The 27,020-nt window shown below is 40.9% G+C and overlaps 1 protein-coding gene across 1 annotated transcript in view; it reads left to right on the forward strand.

Moving 5' to 3' along the window:
• Positions 1-27,020, forward strand: part of CDH2 (cadherin 2) — a 173,145-nt gene that overhangs the window by 139,837 nt on the left and 6,288 nt on the right. The window contains exons 11-15 of the mRNA XM_074944457.1: positions 407-549; positions 2,349-2,582; positions 2,952-3,185; positions 6,933-7,072; positions 22,697-22,861. Of these exons, the coding sequence (XP_074800558.1) occupies positions 407-549; positions 2,349-2,582; positions 2,952-3,185; positions 6,933-7,072; positions 22,697-22,861 (916 nt within the window). The remainder of the gene's footprint in view (positions 1-406; positions 550-2,348; positions 2,583-2,951; positions 3,186-6,932; positions 7,073-22,696; positions 22,862-27,020) is intronic.

Consider the following 27,020-nt stretch of genomic DNA (forward strand, 5'->3'; position numbering starts at 1 on the left):
CTCATGCTGAAAATCAAGTAGGAGTTCTTATTAAAATACTTTAATCATGGTTGAATGTGAAATCTGCATTCTTGTGGTGAATAAGTCATATGCAACTTAAGAAAATTGTGCATTTTACTAATTTATGACATGTATGTTCACTTTTCAGACAGTTGTATATAACTTATGTAAAATAGAGTTATATAACAGCTTACTTACATAGAAAGGCTTTTAAAAACTTTCTTTATTAAAACAGTATGTGTATCCAAAAAAACTCAAGAATGCAAGCTAATAAACTGAACCTCATAAAATAGTGTTACGGTACCAGATATATGTGTTTTCAGAATATGAGTTGAAATATAGTTATGTTTCATTTTTAAAAAGCTTATTGGAAGATAAATTACATTTCTTATCGTCAAATATGCAGGTACTCAAAGCTTTCAGATCCTGCAAACTGGCTAAAAATTGACCCAGTTAGTGGACAGATAACTACAATTGCAGTTTTGGACAGAGAGTCACAATATGTGGAAAATAACATGTATAATGCGACTTTCCTTGCCTCTGACAGTGGTATGTATTCACATTTATATATATTCAGAAAGTTTTAATTGACATTATATCGTACTAGCACAGAAAGAAAAAAGGAAGAATAAATCAGTTTTCACCATGGCAGAAGGTACTAAGATTGGAGTTAATATATTGATCAAATATCTGGAAAATGGGTTAACCTGTGAGGTTGCAAATTTTGTAAATGCAACAAAATTATTTAGGACAGTCAAGTCCAGCAAAGGCTGTGAGGAACTGCAGGAGGCTCTAATCAAGCTTGGTGAATGGGCAACACAATAGCAGATGAAATTCAGTGTTAAAAATGCAAAGTAATGCATGTTGGAATGAAAAAGCGCACTATATCCTTCTAGTTCTAAACTAACTGCAATATCTTGGGGAAAAGGCCAGGCCATCATTGTGGATTCCCCAGTGAAGACCTCTCCTCTATGTTAATATGTTAAGCTGCAGTTAAAGAAGCAAACAACATTTTAGGATGCACAAGGAATGGGATATGGGGTCTAATATGGGAGATATTACAGTTCCATTAATCAATGATATGCCCTCATCTGGGATACTGCGTTACTTACTAGTCATCTCATCTCCAAAACAGATTTTGCAGATTTAGGCGTATAAATTCAGTGTGTGGAAAAAAATCTCATATGAAGAGAAAATGTAAAGAGATGACTAAGAGGTGACATCATAAAAGTATTTTAAAACAGTAAAAAGTATAGGGAAGGTAGATCAGAAAGTTCTGTTTTCCTTATTTCATAACATCAGCACAGAGGGGCATTTAATGAAATTGAAAAGTGGCAAGTTTCACACAATGGGTAATTATACTATGGAACTTGTTACCATGGGTTGTCATTGTAGGTAGAATTTAACAAGATTTAAAGAAGTATTAGACACTATATAGATAAGAATATCCAGAGTTAGAAAAGTAAATACTAAAAAAAATGAGTTTTGGAAGGGATGTAAATCCTCATGCTTAGGGGCTTAAGTCAATATAATTTGGGGGTTAGGTGGAGAGGTCTTGAGGCTGGGATGATCTCAGATCTGCCTACTGAATGGTTGTTCGCCTCTTTCTCTGAAGCATCTGGTGTTGGCCACTGTTGGAGATAGCTTAATGGACTGGATGAACTACTGTTCTGGTCCAGTATGGCAATTCCTTTGTTCCTGTATTCACCAGCTAAGGCCCTAATCCTGCAGACACTTGTGCCTTCAAAGACCATTCCCTGTGAAGACAGTGAAACTACTCATGTTCAGGTTTGCAGCCTCGAGGCCAGGCGCCAGATTTTATTTATAAATCCAGAGCCCTAAAATAGAGGTATGTGGAAGTGCACTGCCCCAGCATGAGCTCCCGGAGGCATTTGCTTTGATGACAGGCCAAAGCAGCCCCTGCTTTATGCTTTCAGAGAATGCAGAGGGTACACACCGATTTCAGTCCTGTTCAGTTGGCTCCACTCTTGTCCTCAGGGAACACTGACACTGCTATCAATGCTAGGCTCAAGCAGTTCTTGGGCAGGCCCCGTCACAGTCTAGCTCGAACTGTTCACAGTTATTTCAAAAGCACGTGTAAGGTTTATTATTAGGTGACATTCTGACATAAAACATTATAAAACAGTTTGGCACGTTTTGAGTAATGTAGAGGTAGAAGAAGCATGTTTTCTTGTTGTCGGTGTTTTAATTATCCTTTCAAATCAAATTTCAGTTTACACTGTAACTGAACACACGTACATGGGTAGCTGAAGTATGCTTGCATGAACTATTGTGAATAGGTTTCCAATGGGAAGCAGAATCAAGATACCAATTTTTGTTTCTTTAAGGAATCCCTCCTATGAGTGGGACTGGCACTCTTCAGATATATTTGCTTGACATTAATGATAATGCACCCCAAGTACATCCTCAGGAGGCTACAACCTGTGAAACACTACAGCCCAATGCAACTAACATCACAGCAGCAGACCGTGATACTGATCCGAACGCAGGACCGTTTGCCTTTGAACTGCCAGAAACTCCTCCTAGTATTAAGAGGAATTGGACCGTCATTCGTATTAGTGGTAAAATTAATTTACACAACGGAAACTTTAATGTTTTTAAATGAACTAGTGACTGCATTTTGGTTTGTTTCATTTTGTCTGGCAGCGGGTACTTCCCTAGATGCCTGGATTGTTTAAATTAATGGGAAGGAGATGTTATCAAATGCCATTAAAGTGAGCTCCCTTGAGAATGAGAGAGAGGTATTTTAAAAGTTAGATTTAGAAACTAACGTTCACACTAATAAGTCTGTGGCACTTTATGTGGCATCCAGTACATCCAGTAACAAAAGGTTAATATAGAGTTCAGAAACCTGTAAATTTTCCATCATTGTTTAACATCCACATAAGCAGTAAATTTTATTTTTACACCTAATGTATTTTCTCATATAGGTGATCATGCCCAACTTTCGTTAAGGATCAGATTCCTTGAGGCTGGTATCTATGATGTTCCTATAATAATCACTGATTCTGGAAATCCTCCCAAGTCCAGCACATCTGTTCTGAAGGTGAAGGTTTGTCAGTGTGACATAAACGGAGACTGTACTGATGTAGATCGGATTGTTGGTGCAGGACTGGGCACAGGTGCCATCATTGCAATTCTGCTCTGTATCATCATCTTGCTCAGTAAGTACATGGGTCTTTCGAAAATTAGTTCTTTAAGCTCTTCTCATAGTATTTCACAAGAGCAAACCTAAACAGGTAACGTGAGGTTTTTTCAAAAAGATTTTTACATGTATGGTAATAGTATACCTACCCCTCAGCCATCCAAGTGCTGATACATAGATTCCAAGGCCAGAAGGGACCGTTGTGATCATCCGGTCTGAGTTCCTGTATAACGCAGGCCATAGAACTTCCCCAAAGTAATTCCTAGAGCAGATCTCTCTGCCATGAGCAGGACCAGACAAAAATCTTGCCTCCTAAAGAATTGCCCGTATTCAACTTTATAGCTTTGATGCAATGTTAAGATTTTCTGGTGATAATTACTAATACAATATTAGGAATATGAGAGCCAGATGGCAGCTGGCCCTTGTGTGGGCACTTCAAGATGGGGGTTAAGGAGCTTCCCTTTTGTGCTTACCACACTCTGTGCTCATAGGAGTGCAGAGATTCCTCCCTCCAGGCACATTGCAGGGCACGCATTGCCTCATGTGGCTGGAGAAGAGGCAAGGCCAGGGCCCTCAGAGACCCAGTCTTTCCCCCAGGCTGCTGCACATGTGACTGCACACCATCCCCAACAGGGGTCAGTGCCTGTAAGGCACAATTTGGCTTTGTTATCTCAAACCCAATGGAATTAAGTAAAGAAATTTATGATTTGGAAAGATGGTACATCACAGTCCCTCCTACAAGGCCTGACAAGCAGCTAGTCACGCAAGAGCAGAGGTATGTGTTTGTCTAAGCGCTGCATAAAGCCCAAAGTGGTATTCTGTTTTGTGTCTAGTGCATTTGATGAGGGAAATGACTAAACACCATGACCCTCTGTCCAGTGTAGTAAAATTAGATACTGTAGCTCTCTTATATATATGTTTAGCTTATCTCTGATTGCAGTGGAAACACAAGAAAGGGATTCACCTGTTAAGAGTACTCAGCGCACCAATCCAGAATATACAGAATGATGGAGTGGAGTCCTAAAGAAGGATAAACTTTCCATGCCTGGCAAAGATTTGCATAGTAGCAGTTTGTCCAGGAAAAGCAAGCTGTGCACAGAGATGATACATTAAACATGTTTCCATGTTACTGAGCCATTCTTAAAATGTTAGCCATTGATTTAGTGAAGTGCTATCATAATTACCAAATCAGTTACAAATGTTCTTCAGGCGGTTACATGGCAGATGAATTGAGATTTCTTGCCACCAGGATGCTTTTTTAGTTCTAGTTTGAAATGAACATTCTGTACTAGGAACGAAGTCACCCAATTCCTGCTACAAGAATTACCTCTTCATACTACTTTTTAAACAACTTTAGCTTATAAACTAACAAAATAACTAAAGTTTGAGAATTGTCAAGATTGAAACAAAAAACCACAGCTTTCCTTTCCAGTCACTCTTTTTTTTGCCTCTAAACCCAAGCCTAAACTTAGGCCTCATTCACGCAAACTGATCTGTTCAGGTGAACCCTGCACCATGCATTCACATGGCTTAGACTTCTGGATCAAAGTCAAAGACTGTAACTCTTCATATGATGTGCCATGCACTGTTGTGGCACTGTATAAATTAATAATATACAACTTCAGAGCTCAGTTTCTCTCTGAGAGAGATTCACTGGTGAATCATCTCAGTGCAAAACTCAGTCTAAATCATTCTCGCCCGCAGTGTGCATCCTACTTTGCAGACTTGGCTATGCGACAGGTTTGTGACCCTGTATTGTTGGAATGAGCGATTGGTGTTCAAGTCATTGCTTAATTGGAGCTAGGTCTAAGCATTTCTGAGTTTAAGGTTTCAGAGTAGCAGCCGTGTTAGTCCGTATTCGCAGAAAGAAAAGGAGTACTTGTGGCACCTTAGAGACTAACAAATTTATTTGAGCAAAAGCTTTCGTGAGCGACAGCTCACTTCATCGGATGCATTCAGTGAGCTGTAGCTCATGAAAGCTTATGCTCAAATAAATTTGTTAGTCTCTAAGGTGCCACAAGTACTCCTGTTCTTTTTGACTTTAAGGTGTTCATTTTGGTGAGAAATGCAGATGTTACAGAGAGTATCACCCAAACTAGAACTAACATTCTGTTAAATACTTCTGAACTGAAACACCAGTGTCACAATAAGAAATCTAAAAGATTGTACAACAATGAATTATTAATTTCCAAATCACAGGGAAGTGGCTTGGTCTAGTGGCTAGGGTACAGGATTGGGAGTCAGGTGACCTAGGTTCTCTTACTGGCTCGGTCCCGCTGATCTTGGGGAAATCACTTAACCTGTTCATTAGTTTCCCCATCTTTGTAAAAGTTCTTTGAGATCTATAGATGAAAAGCATTATGTGAAGTCCAACTAATATTAGTAGAGTTGGACAGCCGTGCAGTTGGGGGCAGTGTAGTAAGCTCCACCTTGTGCTGGAGTTAGCAAACAGTGGTTGCACTTGCGGCACACACAGAGGCTCTGGGAGGAATTCTTCCTCATTCAGACGGAATAATTCCTAGCCCTTTTCCTGGAGTGATGCAACTCTGTAATGCCCCCAATGCAGGGCTGTGCCTTAAAGGCACAACTGAGTCTACCTATACAAAAAACACAAAAGCACGGGAGCCCATAGGGAGATACTATTTTATGTCCTAAGTTCTGAACTGTGTTACATCAGAGTAACTCCACTGAAGTGAGGGGAAATAATATGGAGATAGACTAACATAGCTGAGAGCTGAATTTAACTCTTATGGTGTTTTTTATGTAAAATAAATATAGTCTGTTTCAGAACATTTCCACTGATCCTTCAGTAGTGAATTGCCTCCTTGAGAGAGACCAGAGATCATCCAACACTTTGAGAGGATACCTAGGACTTCAGCCCACGAGTCATCAGCAGTGTGCAGCCATCTTTGTCACATGATTTTACATAAACTATTTTTTTTAATTTTGAGAGAACAATTCCCAAGTTCAGAAAACAAAACTACGCAAATTGCCCTTACAAATAAGAATAGAAAAGTCGAAGTTCCTTTGTTTTCTGAAACATCCCAACTTTTGAGTGCTTAACTTTGCAGTCTTAACAATAGTCTTTTAACACAGTTTCTTTGTACGATAATTAATATAATATGGAAATCCTATTTCTGGGCTCTGCTGCATCCCTTTTACGATACTAATTCAGCTAGCAAAGAGGGGCCAGAAAGATGGCTTAAATCATCTTCCAGCAAATACCACATGCATAGGGAACTTTTCCAGGTCACGCAGGGCTGGTTGATCACTTACACACAGCCCTCACCCCACACAGCCCCAAGAGGAGAGGTGTTCTGGCAGAGGGAAGGAGGTGGGTTGAAGGGAAGTGAAGTCTGGCCAGAACACTCTGATCTCTGGCTATTCTGGGCTGTTGAAGTGACCCACCTGTGGCCACTCAAAGCCACCATAAAGTAGACTAGCCCCTAGGTTTAAATCAACCTCTGACTTAAAACTAATTTTGCCCCCTTTTCTTTGGTGGTACTTCCAGAAGGGTGCATCTCAGAGTCAGGTCATTATATATGTCTCAGATCCTGGATAATTAGAGTCTGGATTGTGAGACGTGGTGTTTTTCAGCTACCAAAATAATTCAGTTAAATCTCTTACTTAAAACCATGTCATGGGGTAGAATTCTGCTTTTATATTCAAGGGGGTGATTTAATATGTATTTTCATACGGTGTAAATATAGTATAATGTGGAGAGTAGTAATGTTTTTGTTTCTGGTCTTCCCCCTTTCCAATCTAGTTCTAGTTTTGATGTTTGTAGTATGGATGAAACGCCGTGATAAGGAGCGTCAGGCCAAACAGCTGTTGATTGATCCAGAAGATGACGTAAGGGACAATATTCTGAAATATGATGAAGAAGGTGGTGGAGAAGAAGACCAGGTGAGAAATGTGGTTAGTGCTTCTAATATGTAGGTTTAGACCTGAAGGTGTAATAAATCTTCTTTTCCATTACCACATTGTATAACATAGCCAGTTCTTGCAATGAATTATACACATGCTGAGTAATAGATAGAATCCTGAAAGCAGGCACTGTTTTCCAGTGAGGTCTCATCAGTTTTACAGGTGTCCAACTCCTGCCTTTTGCATGAAATGTAAAACCAGTATCTTGTCCGCTTATAGGTATTAAGCTTCCCTTCGCATTCTGGTGAAATTCCAACTTAGGTAATTACATTTAAAAGAAAATTAAAATACCCTTCATTTCAATTTTTAAATGTTATTCTTCACTACCTCTCTAAAATACTGTTGTGTAGAGTCACTGATGCAGAATGGCTAATGCATTCCACTCTGAACATCATCGTATTTCAGTGGTAAATGAATGCTTCCTATATTTTAAAGTCAGTAAAACTCTTTGAGGTTCTTGTGGATGAAAGGTCCTTTGTAAATACTAGCTAATCAGAGATTGGCCAATGCTGGAGCAGCAGATTAGAAACCCTTTACATTTCAATTGAGTATCAAGGAAGAGGATGATGGGTGTTCCATGCCCAAAGGAGAATGCTGCCCTATGATATGTTTACAAGTTGGCACTATATGCATCCATCCTCTCCTCCACCTCTGGAAGCACCATCATTGGAATACCAGGATGCTGGGACAGGTAGACATATCTCTGGTGAATGTGCTGTTTTTAACGATGGGGTAGAGTCAGCCAAGCAGTGTGAGATCACGTACTGCAGGCAGCCACCGTGAACAAAAACTGCATACCCTCCATAAATGGAGCTTTCTTACCAGTGCTGAGTACTGAACACGTGGTAGAAGAAGGAGCTGCAAATGATAACAGCTGGGAAGAGAGGGAGAATCTCCTTGTTTCCCATTGAGTCAAGGTGCACAGCTGCAAACAAGAAGGCTGAGGGGTATTTTTATAAAATTGAGGACATTTGGCCATGACTCCATGGACACCTCCTGAAGATAAACCTTGGGGTTATTGTTGAGAACCAGTGTTCTAATTAATACCTCATGGGGCTCAGTACACAAAGCCCTGTCACTGCAAAGTTCCATTGAGTAGTGTTAGGTTCTTAACCAAAATGTACACTCAACTACTGAGGGGTTATTTTTCAGGGGAGCGGGGAAAGGAAGGGATCCAATAAGACATTTTACCATGTAAAAACTAGAGTTCCATCTGAGTTTAACTGGGTAATAGGCATTCGTAGTTCTCTTTTTGTACAGTATAATGCAAAATTTAGATATCTGAAATGAATGTTTGAAATGGCCCAACAAGTTCCCTGCAAGTTAGCAGTCATATCTGCCACAGGCACTGGGCATAGCAAGGTATTGCAGATGTAGACTTACCTGTACAACATTCTAAACGATAGACGTTAGCCATTAGCCCTTTCTTATGTATGTGCCTTTGCCATAAATGACATATGAGACCTTTCTTCTGGTAGCTTCTATATTTCCAGCACTTTCAGATAGCAATTGAAATTGCAGTTCTAGTCTCTTTTCAAAATAAGGCCTCCTAGAGAAAACTGCAGCCCTTTTAGTACGATCAAGGTCAATCCAGTGTGAAATTAAACCAAGGAAAAATTGTATTGTTACCCCACATCCACAAGCGAGCAGTGAAGGACGGAGAGAATGCTTTTTATCAATATTAACATTAGGCTAAAAATGTCAGGATTGACTGAGCAAAAAACTTAGGTGGAAAGCAATAATATGACTCCAGAACACTGAGGAATCAAACAAAACCTTGTCTTCCACAGCAGAATAAGGTGCTGTGTTCAAAGCTTCTGTCACAGCTCAATGAAAGCACTGCATATTTTAACAGCAACAGATATTTCCCCAACCAATGGCTTTTTAACACTTTATTTATTTTTTCGTCCCAGTCATTTAAAAATTGTTTAAGCTGTATACTTTTTTGAACAGCTAGTTAATGATGTGTGTGACATTTTGTTATTTTTCCCTCGCGTACCTTGGGGCCCTTGAATTACATGTGGTTCGTCTTAGTGCTCAGATATGGTGATCAGTGCCGTAGAAATGTCAATTAATTAATTAAATAGTTGTTGTAGTGCAATCTGAAATTGAATCACTGTGAGATGTTCTTTTCTTACCAGTCATGCAGTCTTTTTTTTTTTCCTGAGCTGCTGTTGCAAACTTTGCAAAATTCCTGAAAGACCTATGTCATCTTCTCTCTTATGGTCTTACTACAAGGAATCAAAATGGAGTTTTCAATAACCAGTGGCATGACCGGCTGCCTTTGGATGTTGTATCCAGTTACTGCTCTCATTCACAAGTCATGTGAATGAATACCTTATGCTGTTTGATGTTTGAGATTTTTAGAATGGTATTTGATGGGATGGGATGTGACTGGCAGTATTTGAATACAAACCAAACATTGGTTCTTTCTCTAGTTAATAGTAATCTCTTTCAGATTAGCATTGAGGGCAGCATCATGTTATTTTCAGTTTTACATCTTGTACATAATAGTGATGGTTCTGTGGCAATATTTCATCATTCTGGTTTTTAAAAGAGAGGCAGCCATAGCCTGTATTACAAACTCTGCTTGTATTGCACTTCTTCCCTGTGTCCCAGCACTGGTGAGGGGCATGATTTCTGTCCCTTCAGCGCTGATTTATCCTGTGGTAGGCAGAGGGCTAGAGATGAGTGTGAAGGTTACCATGGCCAGCACATCAACAGATACATCCTTCTGATGTCAGACAATATCACCACTATATCATAGGCAAATAAATTTAGATTAGCAAGAGAGACTTCCCGGCATAAAGAGGTGATGTTTCGTTTAAGATGGGTAGAAAGAGTCCCCTAAGTACTGAAGACAGCTGTTGACTCGCAGGGTGTGGGGGGGAGGGGAGGGAGTAGTTTATTTTCCAGTGTTTGTTAATACGATCAATGGAGTACAAGACAACAAGCGAGATTGTCAGCTGGTGTAAATTGGCATAGTTCTGTTGACTTCAAAAGCTGAGGATCTAGCCCAACATTTTTATAGGGACAGAAAATCGTTGCAATCTGAATATTATCCCATACTTATCGCCTGACATTTGCATATCTAGTTTAGGCTTTAGACAAGTTCTGTAGTCACCAGTCACAGCACTGATTATCAACAGATTACATGACTTTGAGGTTGCCATAGTCAGTAAATGTGATAGGTGTAATAGACAAATGACTGGCACTATGATGCTCTCCCTTGGCATGATGTGCACTCAATTTGTAACCGCTACAGTCAGCTCTAAATATCCAAACCTTATGTTGACTCAGTGTTAATGCACCTAGCACATGGTGCAACACAGTAGATATATATAGTAATTCATTTTAAAATATAAATCAGGATACTGATGTGGTTTACATGAAGCCACTGGGGTGTTTGACTTGGATATCAAAGTAAATGTTGACCAAATAACATTGAACCATTCCCTTCTTTTCTCATTGCATTAGGTTATATAACAATTTTTCTTTAGTAAGTTAAGTTGATACTCAAATCCCCTGTTAACTCTGGGACCAATTCTGCAATCCTTACTCCTGTTGAATAGCATTTATGCAGTTGGTCCCATTGAAGTCAGTAGGACTGCTCAAGTGAGTAAGTGCTACTCATCATGTGTGTTGCAGGATTTGGACCTATTGTTTTAGACTTATATTTTTGTCTTGCCTACAACCCTCTTCATTCCAAGAGTTTCTAAGTCAATGTTAAGATTTTTCTGAGTATATTTTCCCTTAAGATCTTAGTTCTCTACAAGAGACACTCTTATTCAAAAACTATCCAGAAAGCCTACAGCTCAGATGTGTGTCATCATTTTGATTATAAGAATTATTTTGTGTATGAGAGAGAGAGAGAGAAATCATTCACTAGCATTACTATACTTAGTAGTATTTATTTTAGAGGTGATAATCAGAACATTAAAAATAAAAACAGAATGGACTTGTGCAGGAATGGATCTAATTTCTAAATTGCACATAAAGTATTTGGCATGTTACAGAATGATTAAGCTTATTTATAATTCCTGATAATTAGAAGAACAGACTTGTTCTAGCACTTAAGTAGTGAAATATGCTTGATATTTGAGTAGCCTTCTGAGTTTATCCAGCCAGCCTTTGACTCTTTCTGCTCTCCCCTTTAAAATACCAAAAGAAAATGTACTTAAGGAAATTTTAAGTAATCTCTTCGTAGTTACCTAGATCTTAACAGCTGATCAGTTTTGTGCTGTGGACCCTACTGGTATTTTTCTTGTATATATGAAGATATTGCTTATTTACCGATCAAAGTGTAAACTCCTACTATCATGTTTTATTTTCACCTTCCTATCAGACAAGTGACATGAAAGGGCTTATCAGATCATTTTCCCTCCTCATTTAACCTTTGTTTTGTGTTAGATAAGATTGTCATTCATTTTATATCGAGTTCCTAATGATAATGATAAACTAACTGCTATAAGCCAGTAGGCATCTTCATTATTATCATTAAAAGGAAATTCCTACTGGGATCAAATTTGCATATTAAAAAATTTGACTTTGTTTTCTGAATGATTACATACAATGCTCATGTGCAGGAATTATTTTCATTCCTTTGTGAACCGTTCCCTAATTATAGAAAAGGTAATGTTTTCTTAATTCCATTACAAAAATCGTTGCAATATATTTTATCCTGTCTAGAATCTGGGGCCTTGTATAGAGCTTTATCTGTAGCTTGGGTTTAACTTTCACTTTTTATTAATAAAGAAAGATAGCTGGTTCTTTGGTTATCTTAGGAAATTATAAAGTTGTAGTGCTCCAGATAGACTGATAATAAAAACAAATGGGAAAAACCAAGGCAGCAGAAAGTAACAGAAAAGTGAATGGAAAATAAAAAAAGGCGTCAACTATTGGTGTAGCTATGGCTTTTCATAAATAGCAACACTCCTGCAAAACTGCACCACCTATGTAGATCACTGCACTTCCTGAAGCCTGTTGACTTGAGCCACTGTCGGAGTCAGCCTGCAAAGTACACCTTGTAGTATCGGGGCCAATATTTTCAGTGTAAACTCCCTTCCAGGTTAGGGTTTGGGGGTGTTTAAGAGGTAACTTAAGCTAAGTGGGTGCAACAACAGACAAATTCTGCTGAAACTGATTGTTCTTCTAGTGAATGGGTCTGAGCCTTAGAGATTGGTCAAGTCAAATTGCAATATGGAGTGCCTGGGTTTGATTCCTAAAAGTCCTACATTTAAAATAAAAGGCAGCTGTGATTCCACACACGGTTACTTGGGCTGTGCATGCAGCTTGGGTAATTGTATGTGAAAATAGCTAGCTAGGTGGCCAACTAGACATTTGTGTATGCAGTCATGCAGTTTACACACACAGTCACAGGAATTGTGGACAGTCATATTTGAACTCTTATGAGTTTATTCATGGATCTGAGCATTATCTTGAAAAATTGGCCCTACTTGTGCACTGTGTTTTGTATTTTACAGAGGTCGCTAGCCCGTTCACTTGATTGAGAATCTGGCTTGTGCAGTTATGATACATACTCATGTAGACCAGATCCAGTTCTCTAATTACACACAGTATAATTCACTGTATCACAAGAAAAATCTGTTAAACTCTTGATAATGATTTAAGTAAATACTTAACATTCAAATACAACCAGAGCAGTTGGTCCAGAACAGGAAGAGTATGTCGTAGCTGCCCTGTTCATCGGGAGTCTGCAAAAACCTGCAATTCAGACAGAAGGGAGCACTACCCAGTCTGAAGACACTCGTAATAGTCTGTCAGGTTTACCTACCCATTTTTAGATGTTTCGAGCCACAGTCAAACACAGCAGGCATTGCCTTTTAGCATTTTTTAAAATTACCTTTGGTTGCTCTCAAAGCCATGACATTGCTTCCACCTTAAGAAAAAACATGGTATATAAAAATCCTCTTTGAGGAAACTTAATCTTGAAAGGTGCCAGTGTTTTGCTGTGCATTTCTCTAATTAGATTAAATTAAATTATAGATGTATTCATGGTGGAACTTCGTGGCACGAGACGCACCTTCTTCTCTGGAGTAGTGTGGAAGGATGCATGTTAACTGTGGCATGTTAGTGGTGTCCCTAGCCCCTGTTTACCAGAAGCTGGGAATGGACAAAGCCCCTGTTTACCAGAAGCTGGGAATGGACAACAGGGTATGGATCTCTGATGATTAGCTGTTCAGTTCATTATCTCTGGAGCCCCTGGTTTTGGACACTGTTGGAAGACAGGATATTGGGCTAGATGGACGTTTGGTCTGACTATGAGGATACTTCCAGGGGTCCCAGCACAGTGCCTCTTGCTACACTTGTTGCAAAGATGTAGCCTGCACTCTCCAAGACATTCCCCTGTAGGTATATGCTGGTGTGCTGGGGGAAGAGAGGGCAATGTCTCCATCCTACTGAATTAGACAACCTCCCCCACAACTGCTTGACTTGTTCCCCTCTTTCACTCCAAGACATGTAGACAGAATAAAGCATAATTTGGCCAATTTCAGAGCTACAATCTTCCAAACTCTTAACAGCTTTCAAGTACTGAGCATATCAAAATATTTCCTATTATTTTGTTTTGTTCCAATTTGGATTGCACAGCTGGATCAAATACTTGCTTTGCCCCAATCAATGCAACTGTGTCAGTTTTCACACATTAAATTTGGGATGCACCTGAATACCTGGGAATATAACCTTATACTTTGTTTAATACTATGACCTATATAATGTGTGCCTATCCCTATAATTTAAATATGCATGGCTGCAGTCCAATCTTTAAGTTTTACTCAGGAGAACTGATACATTGTAATTGGATTCCCTTCAAATACATCTGTTTTGGGGTTTTTTATTAATGGTAAAATTTCTCCTATCTGTAAATCATTTTGAGATGCTTAGTATGAAGGATGTTGCATAAAAGTACTTTGTATTGTATTCCTGATGCACTAACTGAAACCCAGTTTCCAGTTATATATTCCTTGGCATAATTAGTTTTTTTTCCCACTTGCAGCGGTGTCACATGCTTATTAGAGGGTCAGTTGTTAGTCCTTGAAATTACATAAGAGATCGTTCTTGATAGTATTCACTGCAGACAGTGCCATTTGTTAAACTGAACCACTTTCAAACATTTTTCATTCAGTTATCAGTCAGAGATACGATAACTTGTCAGACAGTTGTGAGACAGAGACGCTATATGTGCATTGTATATACTTTTTCCCTTCATAATGATAGCATTCCAGACTCTAGTAACCATCAAATGAGTATTTATATGTCTGTCTTTAATTTAGTTTACCATACTTCCCTGATTTAAGGACCTATTAAGCTTAAATATATGTGGGCTTCTGGGACCATACAGCTGAAATGCAGCATGTACATTAGACGTATCTATTCCAGAAAAAGGTCTGCCTGCTGTCCAAAGCAAAATAAATTGGAGGGGCTCAAAGCTTCTGTGTAGTGGCCACTGAGCACCACTATTCCTGATTCCTGGTCTGTCTCCTCATCTCCTGCTGGGATTCTTCAGAAATCCAATGGTGAGAGGGGCGGTTGCTTTTTAAAATCACCTTTCCCGCCCTCAATTCGTGATCAAGGCCTCATCCCCCAGTGCTGTTATAAGAAGGGAAGTTTCACCTGCTTAATAGTGAGTTCCTCCTTTCTCTTCCCTTCATTGCCATGAGGGGAAAGTGCCTTCAGTTGGATGTGCCCCCAGCCCAGTCTTCTGTCTCTCAGTGGTATTTGTAATGAAGACATTAGCCAGGGAGAAATTATAGTGACAGCACTCTCTTAGGCCGCTGAGAACACTTCTGTCTTCCTGTAACTGAACTGCTGAGGGAGCGTGTTTTGTTGCTGTGGGCCAAGTTGAAGCTTTTTTTATTCGTATGTTTACTTACCCTTTTGGAGACAAGTGAACATATCCAGGGGGCCTTCCCCAGTTTCCTACAATCAGGTTTTGGTTCTCACTGACCTAGGTCTTTGGAAGGAAGGTTGAGACTAGATTACAGCTATCCTACACCATGAAAGGGGAGAGGTTTTCAATTTAGGAGTAAGGACTGGTGGGTGACAACTGCCCTGTAGTGTCAGGAGGAAGTTGTTTAGGCACATGTCAAGGGAATAGGGGAGGAACCTCTCTGTTTGGACTGGGGTATACTCTTGGATGAGTGATTTCTGGGGATTGTAAAATGGCATTTTTATCTTATTCTGGTCATTGAGAAATTTGGTATATGCTTCCAGGTGCTATGGAGTTGGAGATCCAGAAAGGAATCAACTTTGGGGTTTGGACCCTTTTACCCACCTCCTACTTAAGAAGCAGTTAATTTCTAGGGCTTGGCCAGTTGGTTGACATTTAAGATCTGTCTCAGCTGGTGTCTGGGTTCAGGAATGCAAAGCAGGATCTAACAGTGACCCAAATCTCCCCTCAGAGCTCTCCATTGCAAAGTCACCACCATCCATGATTTAAAAGGAATATTGTCAGCTTTATTTTTTTAAATAGCCTAATTCAGAAATCTCAAGTTTCTGTTAGCGCACCTTTTCAATAATACATCCAGATTTTTTTTTCTTTATACCTTTCTTTAAAAAATGAGAGGGAAAAAAGTAAGATTTTTCTGCTTCAGTGCTGATGTTTACAAGGGACTTTTCAGCAAGGCTGAGAAACAATACCAAAGATAACCTGAGCTTCCTGTCTCATGTATCTACAAGACAGTGACAATATACAAAGTGCCACCAAATGCACTAAAAGAACAAACTGAAAAATAGTGAGAAATCATATATTTAGCTAATTTATTTCAGTATTTAGGAGCAATAATAGGCAAAATATTTCCTAGTAAAATGTCATTTTTTTTCAAGTTGATAGTATAATGTAATCATTTAGGATTTTATTATGGAGATCTGGTTTGATAATTTGGTTGGCACGATATTGGCACAGATTCTTCCAAAGAGGTACTGCAGTGAGCCTGTCCTGGGAGATTGCTGGGAACGAGATATAGCTTTTTGTATCTGATCTAGTGCAAGAGCTGGCTAGTGTCAGGGCTGGGCTGTGGGTGGCTTGTGTGCACCGGTCAGCTACTAAATTGCAGTCAGGAGATGAGTAGTGGTGTCAGGGTCAAGTTAGGTCAGGATACCTGGAAGTCAGCATCAGGCCCCAAGTTATAGACAGCATGCAAATAGCAGAGTTAGGGACAAACTAGGGACAGAAGCCAGAGCAAAGAAAGGTCTGGAGCAAAAGCAAACAGGCAATCTGCATTGTTGCTCAGACAGCTCCCCATGATGGCTTCCCAGTTTATAGAGCAGCATAAGCCAACTAGTGGGCTGTGAGAGGCCGCCAATCAGACCATGCAGAGCGGTACTTCCTGAAGAGCCTAGCTTCATAGGGTCCTCCAGCGGAAACCCAGCCCAAGCTTCCAATGGCGATGCAGAAGTATCAGTGGCCTAGAACATCCCAGGTTCTAGTCCTGCTGGTTCTTCTTCAAGTGCTTGCTCATGTTCATTCCATATTAGGTGTGTGTGCTCGCCATATGCACCGGTGCTGGAAGTTTTTCCTTTAGCAATATCCGTAGGGGACCAGCTCTGGCACCCTCTGGAGTGGTGCCCGCATGGTGCGATATAAGGAGTGCCGCTGGCTCCCCCCACCCTCAGTTCCTTCTTGCCGCCAGTGACGGTGCTGGAACGTCTGCTGCTTTGGCTAGTGTTACCTGTTCTCTGTTCTTGTGAACTTAAATAACCTGTAATTTAGTTGTATATAGTTAGTAGTTAAAATAGTTACCCTTAATAGTAGTTTAGAGTCTTTGTGAGTTCTGAACGGGACTCAGCCTGGGGACAGGGCTTGTGCTACCCCCAAAAACAAAGACTCAAGGAGGCTGGATCTTTTTGGACACAAAGTTTATTCATCTTCCAGCCTGCAATTGATTGTGGCCAACCACCAGGCCCTCCTGGGCTGCTGTGACTTTAACACGTGGCAGACCATGGCCAAGTTCAAGGGTTCCCTTCCTGAAGGATCCTGGAAGGAATTCTGAGCGATCCTCGGTGAAGGCACGGCCAGGGTGGCCTTCCAGGCAGCATCTGACGCAGCAGACTCTGCCACCCGCTCCATGGGCTCCGCCCTCTCCATGCGGCATGCTTTCTGCCTGCTCCTCTCAGGCTTATCCAGTGAAGCTCAGCAGTCAATGCAGGACCTTCCCTTCAACGGCCAGACCCTGTTTGCAGAACAGATAGCAAGCTGCATGGTTTAAAGGACTCCCTTACCACCCTGAAAACTCTGGGGCTTTATGTCCCAGGTCAGACGCGTAAGCGGTTCAAGCCGCAGCAGCCTCAGGGCCAAGAGAGCCAATCTTGGCAGGACCTGCCTCACAAGAAAGCCAAAGGCTACAAACGCCGTCCGAGCCACACTCCTCCACTCTCTGCTCAGTCGGTCTCAACCCGAAACAAGCAGGGGGCCAAACGATCATTTTGAGGGTGTGCCCGAAGGCAACCTACCAGACCAGTGGTGGGAAACTTTGTGGACTGCATACGGCCCATCAGGGTAATCCGCTGGCGGGCCATGAAACAGTGTTTACATTGACCGTCCATAGGCACGGCCCCCTGCAGCTCCCATTGGCCATTGTTCACCATTCCCGGCCAATGGGAGCTGCAGGAAGCAGCACAGGCTGCAAGGACTTGCTGGTCGCCACTTACCACAGCTCCCATTGGCTAGGAAAGGCGAACCGCAGCCACTGGGAGGTGCGGGTGGCCTTGCCTGCGGACGGTCAATGTAAACACTGTCTCACAGCCCACCAGCAGATTATCCTGATGGGCTGCGTGCAGGCCGCAGGTTGCCCCCCACTGCAGCAGACTATTCCCCGGATCCATCTTCCCCGTTTTTTATACCTTTCCGTGAAATCCTACTCGCCTCCATTGGTACTACTTGGGAGTCATCTAATACGGAATGGACATGAGCAAGCACTTGAAGAAGAAAAGGCAGTTACCTTTTTCCGTTACTGTTCTTCAAGATGTGTTGCTTATGTCTATTCCACGACCTGCCCTCCTTTCCCACTGCTGGAGTTCCGGCAAGAAGGAACTGAGGGATGGGGGAACCGGTGGTACCCCTTATACTGCGCCATGCGGGCACCACTCCAGGGGGCGCCAGAGCTGGTCCCCTACGGATACTACTGAGAGAGAAACTTCCAGCACCAGTGAACATGGCGAGCACACACCTAACATGGCATGGACATGAGCAACACATCTCAAAGAACACCAGTTATGGAAAAAGTTAGCTGTCTTTTTTTACACCTAGTCACAAAGTATGGTTAATTTGATCTACCTGATGTGAAATTCCCTGGGAGGGACTAAAATTTGAGAGCTGCTGGAGATTGAGCTAGACAGAAGAAGATGATGATGCTGGTAAGTAAAGGGAGCCTCTGAGGATATGTCTACACAGCCCATGGCAGCAAATCTCTCAGCCTAGGTCAGAAGACTCAGGCTTGCAGGGCTCATGCTAGAACTCTAAGAATAGCTGAGTAGACAGTGTGTTGATTAGACTCAGGCTCTGAAGCCTGCCCCCCTCAAGAGGCATCAGAGCCTGAGCTCCAGCCAAAGCCGCAATTTCAAAGTGCTGTTTATAGATATACTCTTAGAGCGCTAGTGCAAGCCATTCAGGCCTGAGGCCGTCAACCTGGGCTGTGAAGAGATACCCTGAAAGATTTGGCAGGCATTGCCTGCTGTCTTTGCTGATAGACTTCCAGCCTTGTTCATAATGTTCGTAAACTAGGGCCAAACAGTGATTTGGCTGCATGTTTAAAGAGGGAAAGAGGAAATGTCTTAAATAGTCAGGACCCAAACTATATAGGGCTTTCTAGATTAATATCAACTCCATGAATGCAAAAAGGAAGCCAGTGCAATACATGCAGCACATGCGGTATGTGCTAAACACTGATTGCACTACTAAATAGATAGGCCATCATTTTCTGCACTACATGAAGCTCAGGAGCAGTTTTCAAGGATAGTCCTAAACAGCGTGTGCTAAAACAGTTAACCCCAGAGGGTGACAGGGTCATAGAGATTCGTGGCACAACATAGAGAAAGACAGATCAAGCTGTGGTGGCTGGGTAAAAAGCACTGAGTCACTGTTTTTACCTGTGATTCCAAAAGTATACTGACGTCTACCATTTCCCCTAATTCAAAAAGTAGAACTGGTTTTAGACAGAAAGTTCTTGGTGTCGGATTCTCCACTCCGGAATTCACATCTGTCATCTGGGTTCCAGAACTCCATGTCAAAGTATAATAAGGCCCATCTCTTTTCTCAATCTTTGGGCCAATTTAGAATTATTTTGGTGGAGTGGTCAGGATCCTATCCATGGCTCACTGATAAATATTTTAATGATGTTTTAATGATATCAGAGAACATATGCTGATAATAGGCACAATACATACCTTGGTGAATGCCATCCCTGATAATGACATTCCTGTAAGACAGTTTCAATAGCTGGAAAACAAGGCAGGGGAGTATCATAGACTGAGCTCTGGGAACCAACAGGTCTAGGTGGCTGTGTAAAGACAAACTTGGCATTAGTAGTACTCACTTGCAATAGAAGGTAACCTCCATAGCTGTAGAGACCAGGAATATTTACAAACTTACCAAAAAAGAGTGCTACCATATTTAACTTATTGTGCCTGACTTGTTTGTTGTTGCTGTATGATTGTTGTTCAAAAATGCCTTTTTTTAACATCATTATAAAAATTGAATGGGCCTCACAGTTGTATTAAATTGGTTATTAACCATATTTCCTCGAGTGCGTCGTCATGAAATGCTGAGTATAAAAATCAAGAAATTGTTTTCATTCCTCTCTGTTGATGTTTTCCACATCTGTCTTTCATGAGGGTGTGGGAAGTATATTTAGAGTCTGTTTTCATAATTTCTAAAAATTTAAATCAAAATTCTGCTTTGCCTCTCCTTGAATTTTCTGATATGACATGTCGCTAAACTATTTTGGATTATTTTACTTAATAGAGGGAAAGGATGAAGAGCTCTTTCTTCCTTTTGTACACCTTTCATCAGTTCTTACATTGTATTGACCTCACATACTGTTTAGTAGAGACTGCTTTATTATTCTGTTTTGTGTACTGACCACTTTAAAGAGGAAGAGTTTACCAGCTAATTCAAAAACAGGCAATAAATTTTAAATGTATGCAATTCCATTCCCAGAGCTCATCAATGCTATTCCACCTTTTTAACTACATATTTATGGCCATCAAAAAGTCTCAATCCCAAAGCTGAGGAACAGTAACAAATTTTGGGATGGAGAGTGCAAATGACAATTTGTTACAATTCTCCCAAATTTTACTGCTATCAGCAAACCTGTCCACCCACCCATCTGCATGACCCCTTTTATTACAAAGTAACATTTTCAAAAGCACCCTATGTCACATTTTCTGAAGTGCCTTTCATGAGACCCACTACATACAGAGAGCTCCAATTATAAATAATAATCTTTATTAGGCCAACTCTATGTGGAAAAGTAATGTTAAATGATATTATGGGATTTTCAACATTTCCAATAAATACAGTTGGTATTGTTTAACTCCTTACATCTTCCTCTGAAACGACCTTCAGGACCATAATTTTAAAAAACAATCTTTATATTTAATTGAGATGATAGCCAGACATGGCGTAGTCCTGGTCTAAATATTCATGGGCCAGATCCTGATCCCCACTTCAGTGTGCAAAGCATCCAGAAAGTCAGTGGATCCAACTCCATGAGGAGTTCGTCTATACAGGGGACACTTTCTGATGGCAGAGGACCACCACATCAGCTCCTACACTCCCCACAACCCAAGTCCCAGCATAGGGGGTGTCAGGGTTCCTTCCCCACTCTGAACTCTAGGGTACACATGTGGGGACCTGCATGAAAGACCCCCTAAGCTTATTCTTACCAGCTTAGGTTAAAACTTCCCCAAGTTACAAACTTTGCCTTGTCTTTGAACAGTATGCTGCCACCACCAAGCGTTTTAAAATAAGCACAGGGAAAGAGACCACTTGGAGACATCTTCCCCACAAAATATCACCCCACGCCCTACACACCCCCTTTCCTGGGGAGGCTTGAGAATAATATCCTAACCAATTGGTTACAGAATCATCAAAGACCCAAACCCCTGGATCTTGGAACAATGGAAAAATCAGTCAGGTTCTTAAAAGAAGGATTTTATTAAAAAAAGAAAGAAAGAGAAAGAAAGAAAGAAAGAAAGAAAGGTAAAAATCATCTCTGTAAAATCAGGATGGAAAATACTTTACAGGGTATTCAGATTCAAAACACAGAGGATCCCCTTCTGGGCAAAACCTTAAAGTTACAGAAAATAGGAATAAACCTCCCTCTTAACACAGGGAAAATTCACATAAAACAAAAGAAAAACTAATCCGCCTTGCCTGGCTTACCTATACTGGTTGCAATATTGAGACTTGGATTAGGATGGGTTGAAGAAGATGGATTTCTGTCTGGCCTCTCTCAGTCCCAAGAGAAAACAACCATGTAAACAAAGAGCACAAACAAAAGCCTTTCCCCGCCCAAGATTTGAAAGTATCTTGTTCCCTTATTGGTCCTTTGTGTCAGGTGCCAGCCAGGTTAGCTGAGCTTCTTAACCCTTTACAGGTAACAGGATGTTGCCTCTGGCCAGGAGGGATTTTATAGCACTGTATACAGAAAGGTGATTACCCTTCCCTTTATATTTATGACGGGGCATGTCTCGGAAAATGTGGGCGTGAATAGCCGGCTGACCCCTGGCTGCTGGAATGACCCGTGGGGCAGTGGCCAGCTGGCATAATGTAGAGCAGCCTTAAGGTTATGCTACTTATATACCAGGGACTGGACTGGCATCCACCTGCTGGGCACTATTCAGATGCAGCCCAGGATGGGGATTTATATTTTAAATCTATAGATATTTAACTAATGAAAGATTTTTTTTCTCTTCCGTTGACATGGAATTCATAATGCTATGCTCGTGTCATCAATCAGCCAGAGTTCTGAGTCTGCAGAATCAAGTACTTAATGATCGGATCCAAAAGTAATCTCCAGAAAGTGCTTAGAATTAAGGCCAAATCTGAGAAGTTTTGTACTTTTCATGACATTTTCCCCCTTTAGCTTTCCTGTTATGGAAGCCACATGAAATCAGCAAGCAGTCTTAAACTCAGTCTTGGAAGGTATTATAAAACTGCAGCACTCTGCACTTGCGTATGTCTCAGAATGAGGGCGTCTGGCATTTATTTGGTTTGAAAAATACAGGTCAGATCTGGCATCTGTGCTACATGCTGTAAATCAGCATTTACTAGGCAAATTGTTCAGTCGCTTAATAGAGCTACTCCAAATCTTTGTTTCTCAATGGAAAATTGATGAGATGCACTACAAAGCTGATGACATATAGACATTTGATATGGTATTGCAAAGGTAGACACAGGGTATAAAAGAAATGATGGTTTTCTTCATTATTCATGAACATAAATGGCTGATTTCCATTAGGATAGCTACAGAATCATTCTCAATAAATGTTATGATTTTGCTGAATATGTGCTTTTTATTTTATTTTCCTATAAAAATTGTTGAAAAATCTCTGGACCCATTTTCTTTGTTTCCTTCTTTTCAGGACTATGATTTAAGCCAGCTTCAGCAACCCGATACCATAGAACCAGATGCCATCAAACCTGTGGGGATCAGACGGCTCGATGAAAGACCAATCCATGCAGAACCTCAGTACCCAGTCAGATCAGCTGCTCCTCATCCTGGGGATATCGGGGACTTCATTAATGAGGTAAAGGAGAAAAAATAGTTTCCTTGTAGGATCCGATAGGCTTTTATATGTTGCTAATTGCACTCTGCATGAATAGCTGTTATATTTGGAACATAATAACTTTTTAAAACTTGCTTATACAATTAAAATGACCTTGGAAGATAGAAATAAATATGGCCTTTTTAAGTGCAGATAAATTTAATTAACTCATTCAAATAGAAAGGGAAGATATGTCAATTAACTTTTGTACATTTGTATTAATTGCATTCATACTGTGTTATCAGCCTTAACCACAATATCTCCAAGAGGGATTATACCATGGGTTCCGAGTAATAAACAGACTAACAAAATGATAATTTAGCCTAAAATCATTTATTAATGCAGATTAATTTAATAATGGAAGAAGTTCATTTTGATTTTCCTCACATATTACCCTTTGAATCCAGATAATAGTGGAAATTCAATGCTTTGAAAAAGACCAAAAGAGTTCCAGCAAACAAGATTAGTGAGTAGGGCAGCTAAATTAAATGTTATATAAGTGCTTTAAGTACTTTCCTCGTCTGAGAGTTTTTAAGAGGCTCTGTGCCTTTTTGATTCTTGCAAAGTAACAAAAAGATAATTGACAGTGAATTGAAGATTAAGAATTTACTTTAAAAGATATTTTCAGTTATGAAAGAAATATTTGCCTACAAACATTTTTTTAAATTATTGTTATCATTGTCCAAATGTTCGGGTATATTTAAGTCATTTGTTTTGTGAAACTTAAAATGTGAGACATTTCAGTGTGTTCTTTATGCTTATTACTTTGGGCAGAAGAAATATTAAAGAATAACTTGTCATTTATATTCTCTGATTTTCTCAAGTCTTTGTTACCTGAATAAACAGTTTAAGGTGACTGGTGAATGGAGCTAGGAAAATTTTACCAAAATACTCTTGTGAATATTTGAATTTTTTAACAAAATCCCTGTTGGGATGTTCATACCTCTTTTGTGTTTGCTAGAATATTTGTTGGATGCAACAAGATTACTCCCAGGAATGAACACAGAGACCTCCATTTCTAAGTAACCATTGAGAGAATATTAGTATTTACTTTCAATGAGCATTCAAAATCTGCAGTAGAAATCTGATTCTGAGTGTAGCATTCTTCGAATCAGGGCAGAAACCAACCATGTGACAAGGTGGCCAGTCACACAGCTAACATTTCAAATAATAAATATTTGAGAAGATCACAATCTGCTTTTGGACAGTATGGAATCAAGAGGGGAAAAAGGTGACATTCATCATGGGTCCCTTGTCTCCATCCCCTCTCTGGGGATGGTTCTAACTTCCTTGCACAGCCAAACAAGGGCTAGAGATGGTCTAGCTCCATTTTAAGTATTTCTTACGTATTATTTATCCAGCTGTTCTTGTGACATAGTTTCTGCGTGCTGTACAATGATATTATACTATCCAGTCGTGATTTATTGTGAATGTGGACATGCTGAGCCATGGAAAAGGGAAATCGAGGCAGGAGACTACCTTCAAGGCACCTTCTCCTCGTGGCCTCAGATTGGCTGTGCAAGTGGTTGCCTGCCTTGAATTCCCTCTTCTGGTGTCTTCTGCCCAGGGATGGATTGCCTGCCTGCACCCTCCTTCATAAAGTCATGTGGTGGCCCTGAGTGGGTGCCCTTCTGCAGCAGGCCACGGCATGACTGGACTGCCTTCCTCATTTGCCTCTCACATGATGGAGTCCCCAGTAACTTCACACAAGCTCTTCATGTATAAATAGCTCTTCTCCAAGGTTAATTTATTTCAGAAGTCCAATATATGAAGAACCATAATCCAGAATTCCCCAGCACAATCCAAACATCAAGTCTTTCAAGGCCCAACAGTCCATCAACAGACTAAGTACAGCTCCGGCATCTCACCTCACTCCAGCTCTAAAGTACAGCTTCAGCGTCTCTTGCCTCGCTTAGACTTTCAGATACTTTCTGGTGTCTCTCACCACTCCTCACACCAACCCCACCAGTGGGGTGCTTCTCTACCTTGTTTCCTTCCTGGGTAGGGTTCCAGTACTTGCCCAGAAATACCAGCGAGCTGACCCCTCCGTCGATCCCCAGACTCGACCCTCTCTGGCCCTCTGGGTTCAGCTCTCTTGCTGAAAGAGCCAGCAGGCATCTCCCTCTGTTGCTATCTCTGGCTCTGGCTCTCTGGCCTGGGGACATTTGTAGGTGACCCCCTGGCAGTCTTCCTGCCTTCCGCTTTCACCAGCTCCACTGGTCCCTGTATTAGGGGCTTCCCCTCCCTGAAGCTCTGAGCTCTTTCTCCTCTCAGAACTCTGGATTCTCTCTTTCTCTCTAAGGACTCAGCATTCTAAACTTTGGAGTGTCTCTCATTTCTAATTTCTAGGGACATTACACCAAACTAGGGCCCACCTGGATTGGAACAGGAGAGCTGGGCCCAATTCCATTTAAGGGGCCAGCTACCCAGTTACAATTATGCTTCGCTGTTATGCTTTTATTTTTACTTTGCAATATAGGGAGCTGTTCCAGCAAACCCTTTCTCACATGAGTAAACTTCTACAGATGTAAGTGGTACTGTTGACTGCTACGTACATAAGGGTTGGTAGACTGATCCTTGAATATGTAATAAATTTCAGAAACACATCATTTTATTTTTAAGAAGTCTTTATTTCAGTTACTTTTCTGATGCTGAAAGGCTTTTTTTAAACCATTTAGACTCAAGTTTTCAGCACCTTTCTTTTGCAATCCTCACTGCAGTGCATCATTCTAGCACATGGCATCCCCCGTCAGCCATAAACAATGAGTTACACCTCTTCCTTGTGGAAGCTGGGGACAGTCCACTGTTGTTGCTGGGGCTCTTCAGACTAAGCCGTGCCCCTCATGACCATCTGCCTCAGGTTTTGCCTGTTAAAAAAGTTGGAGGTTTGGCTTCTCCTGAACAATTGTATTATAATTTCAATTTTAATTTATGTTTCAGCAGTGGGAAGTCTCTTTCTGTTCACAACACACTTAATGTTTTATTTAGCAAAGCCTCAAGTGCTCATAAGTCTTTCCTTAAGTACTCAAATGGATGTTAATGAGCTTGGAAAGCAGGAAGATGTCTTTTCAGGTGGTTCCCAGGGCTCCATGGCAAGCTCTTTGTGAGTCAGGGTATTGCAACCTCACTCCCATTTGCGCAGGGCAGCAGTCACACATGAGAAGCTACAACAAAAGAGTTCCCTTCTCCCCCCGGCAGTGCTTCTGAGGAGGGCAAGATCTCTGCATCCGGCTGTGACCTGGAAAGCCATACACTCAGGTTTTTCCCCTAGTGCTTTAATACTACAATTGCAAGGCAGTAAAACAGGCAAAATGAAAGAGGAAGATCCCAAAACTAAGGGGAAATATCTTCCCACCAAACAAAATTAGATGTTTCCCCTACTTTCCTCCTTGGAGGACATGGCAGGTTCCAAATGGGAAGTCCCAGTTAAAATTAAAATGTTAAATAAAATCATAAAAATCTCATACATTTACATGAAGTACAACAGGACCCTAAAGTTAGAGCAGGAGTAGCCTCACACAGACTTATATACAAAAAATCGCTGAGACTTTAAGACAAAAGACACCTTGTGGGGAGTTCTTTGAAGCCCTCATCACCAGCCATGTAGATAGTGGTAGCAATCACAGACGTTGCAGGATCAGCAACTTCACAAGGTGTGGATCTAAGGATCAAAAGGATTCCTTGTCATTATTCAGGAAAATATATTTATGGTAGCCTGGTGGCTTATTGGCCTCAGAGAATTATTCTCGCTTTGTGCAAATTTGACTGGGTTCAGATTTTGGACAGGTACACCCAAAGTTTATGTAAATTATTGGCCTTAATGTGATTTGCTTCAAGAGCAAGGTCTCCAGTTCAGTGGCTACAAGGAAGTGGTGCCTACATCCATGGACAGCAGACAGTCATCAGCATGGATACTCTGCACATTCAAGTCATAGGTGAAAAGCTGTTCGGAAATTAGCAGCAAAGAATGCAAAAGGGCTTAAACCCTCTAAACCAGAATTGGCAACACAGTCCCTTTGTCCCTACCAGCACCTAAAAAATGTCTCTGGAATGGAACTTGGTCATGTGCATTTGCATACGGGAGCTTCGAATTTCTGTACAAGCCTCTTCTTTTAATTCTACCGTCTGCACCAAGAATCTT

The sequence above is a fragment of the Natator depressus genome, chromosome 2, assembly GCF_965152275.1.
Source record: "Natator depressus isolate rNatDep1 chromosome 2, rNatDep2.hap1, whole genome shotgun sequence".
NCBI classification, from domain to species: Eukaryota; Metazoa; Chordata; order Testudines; family Cheloniidae; genus Natator; species Natator depressus.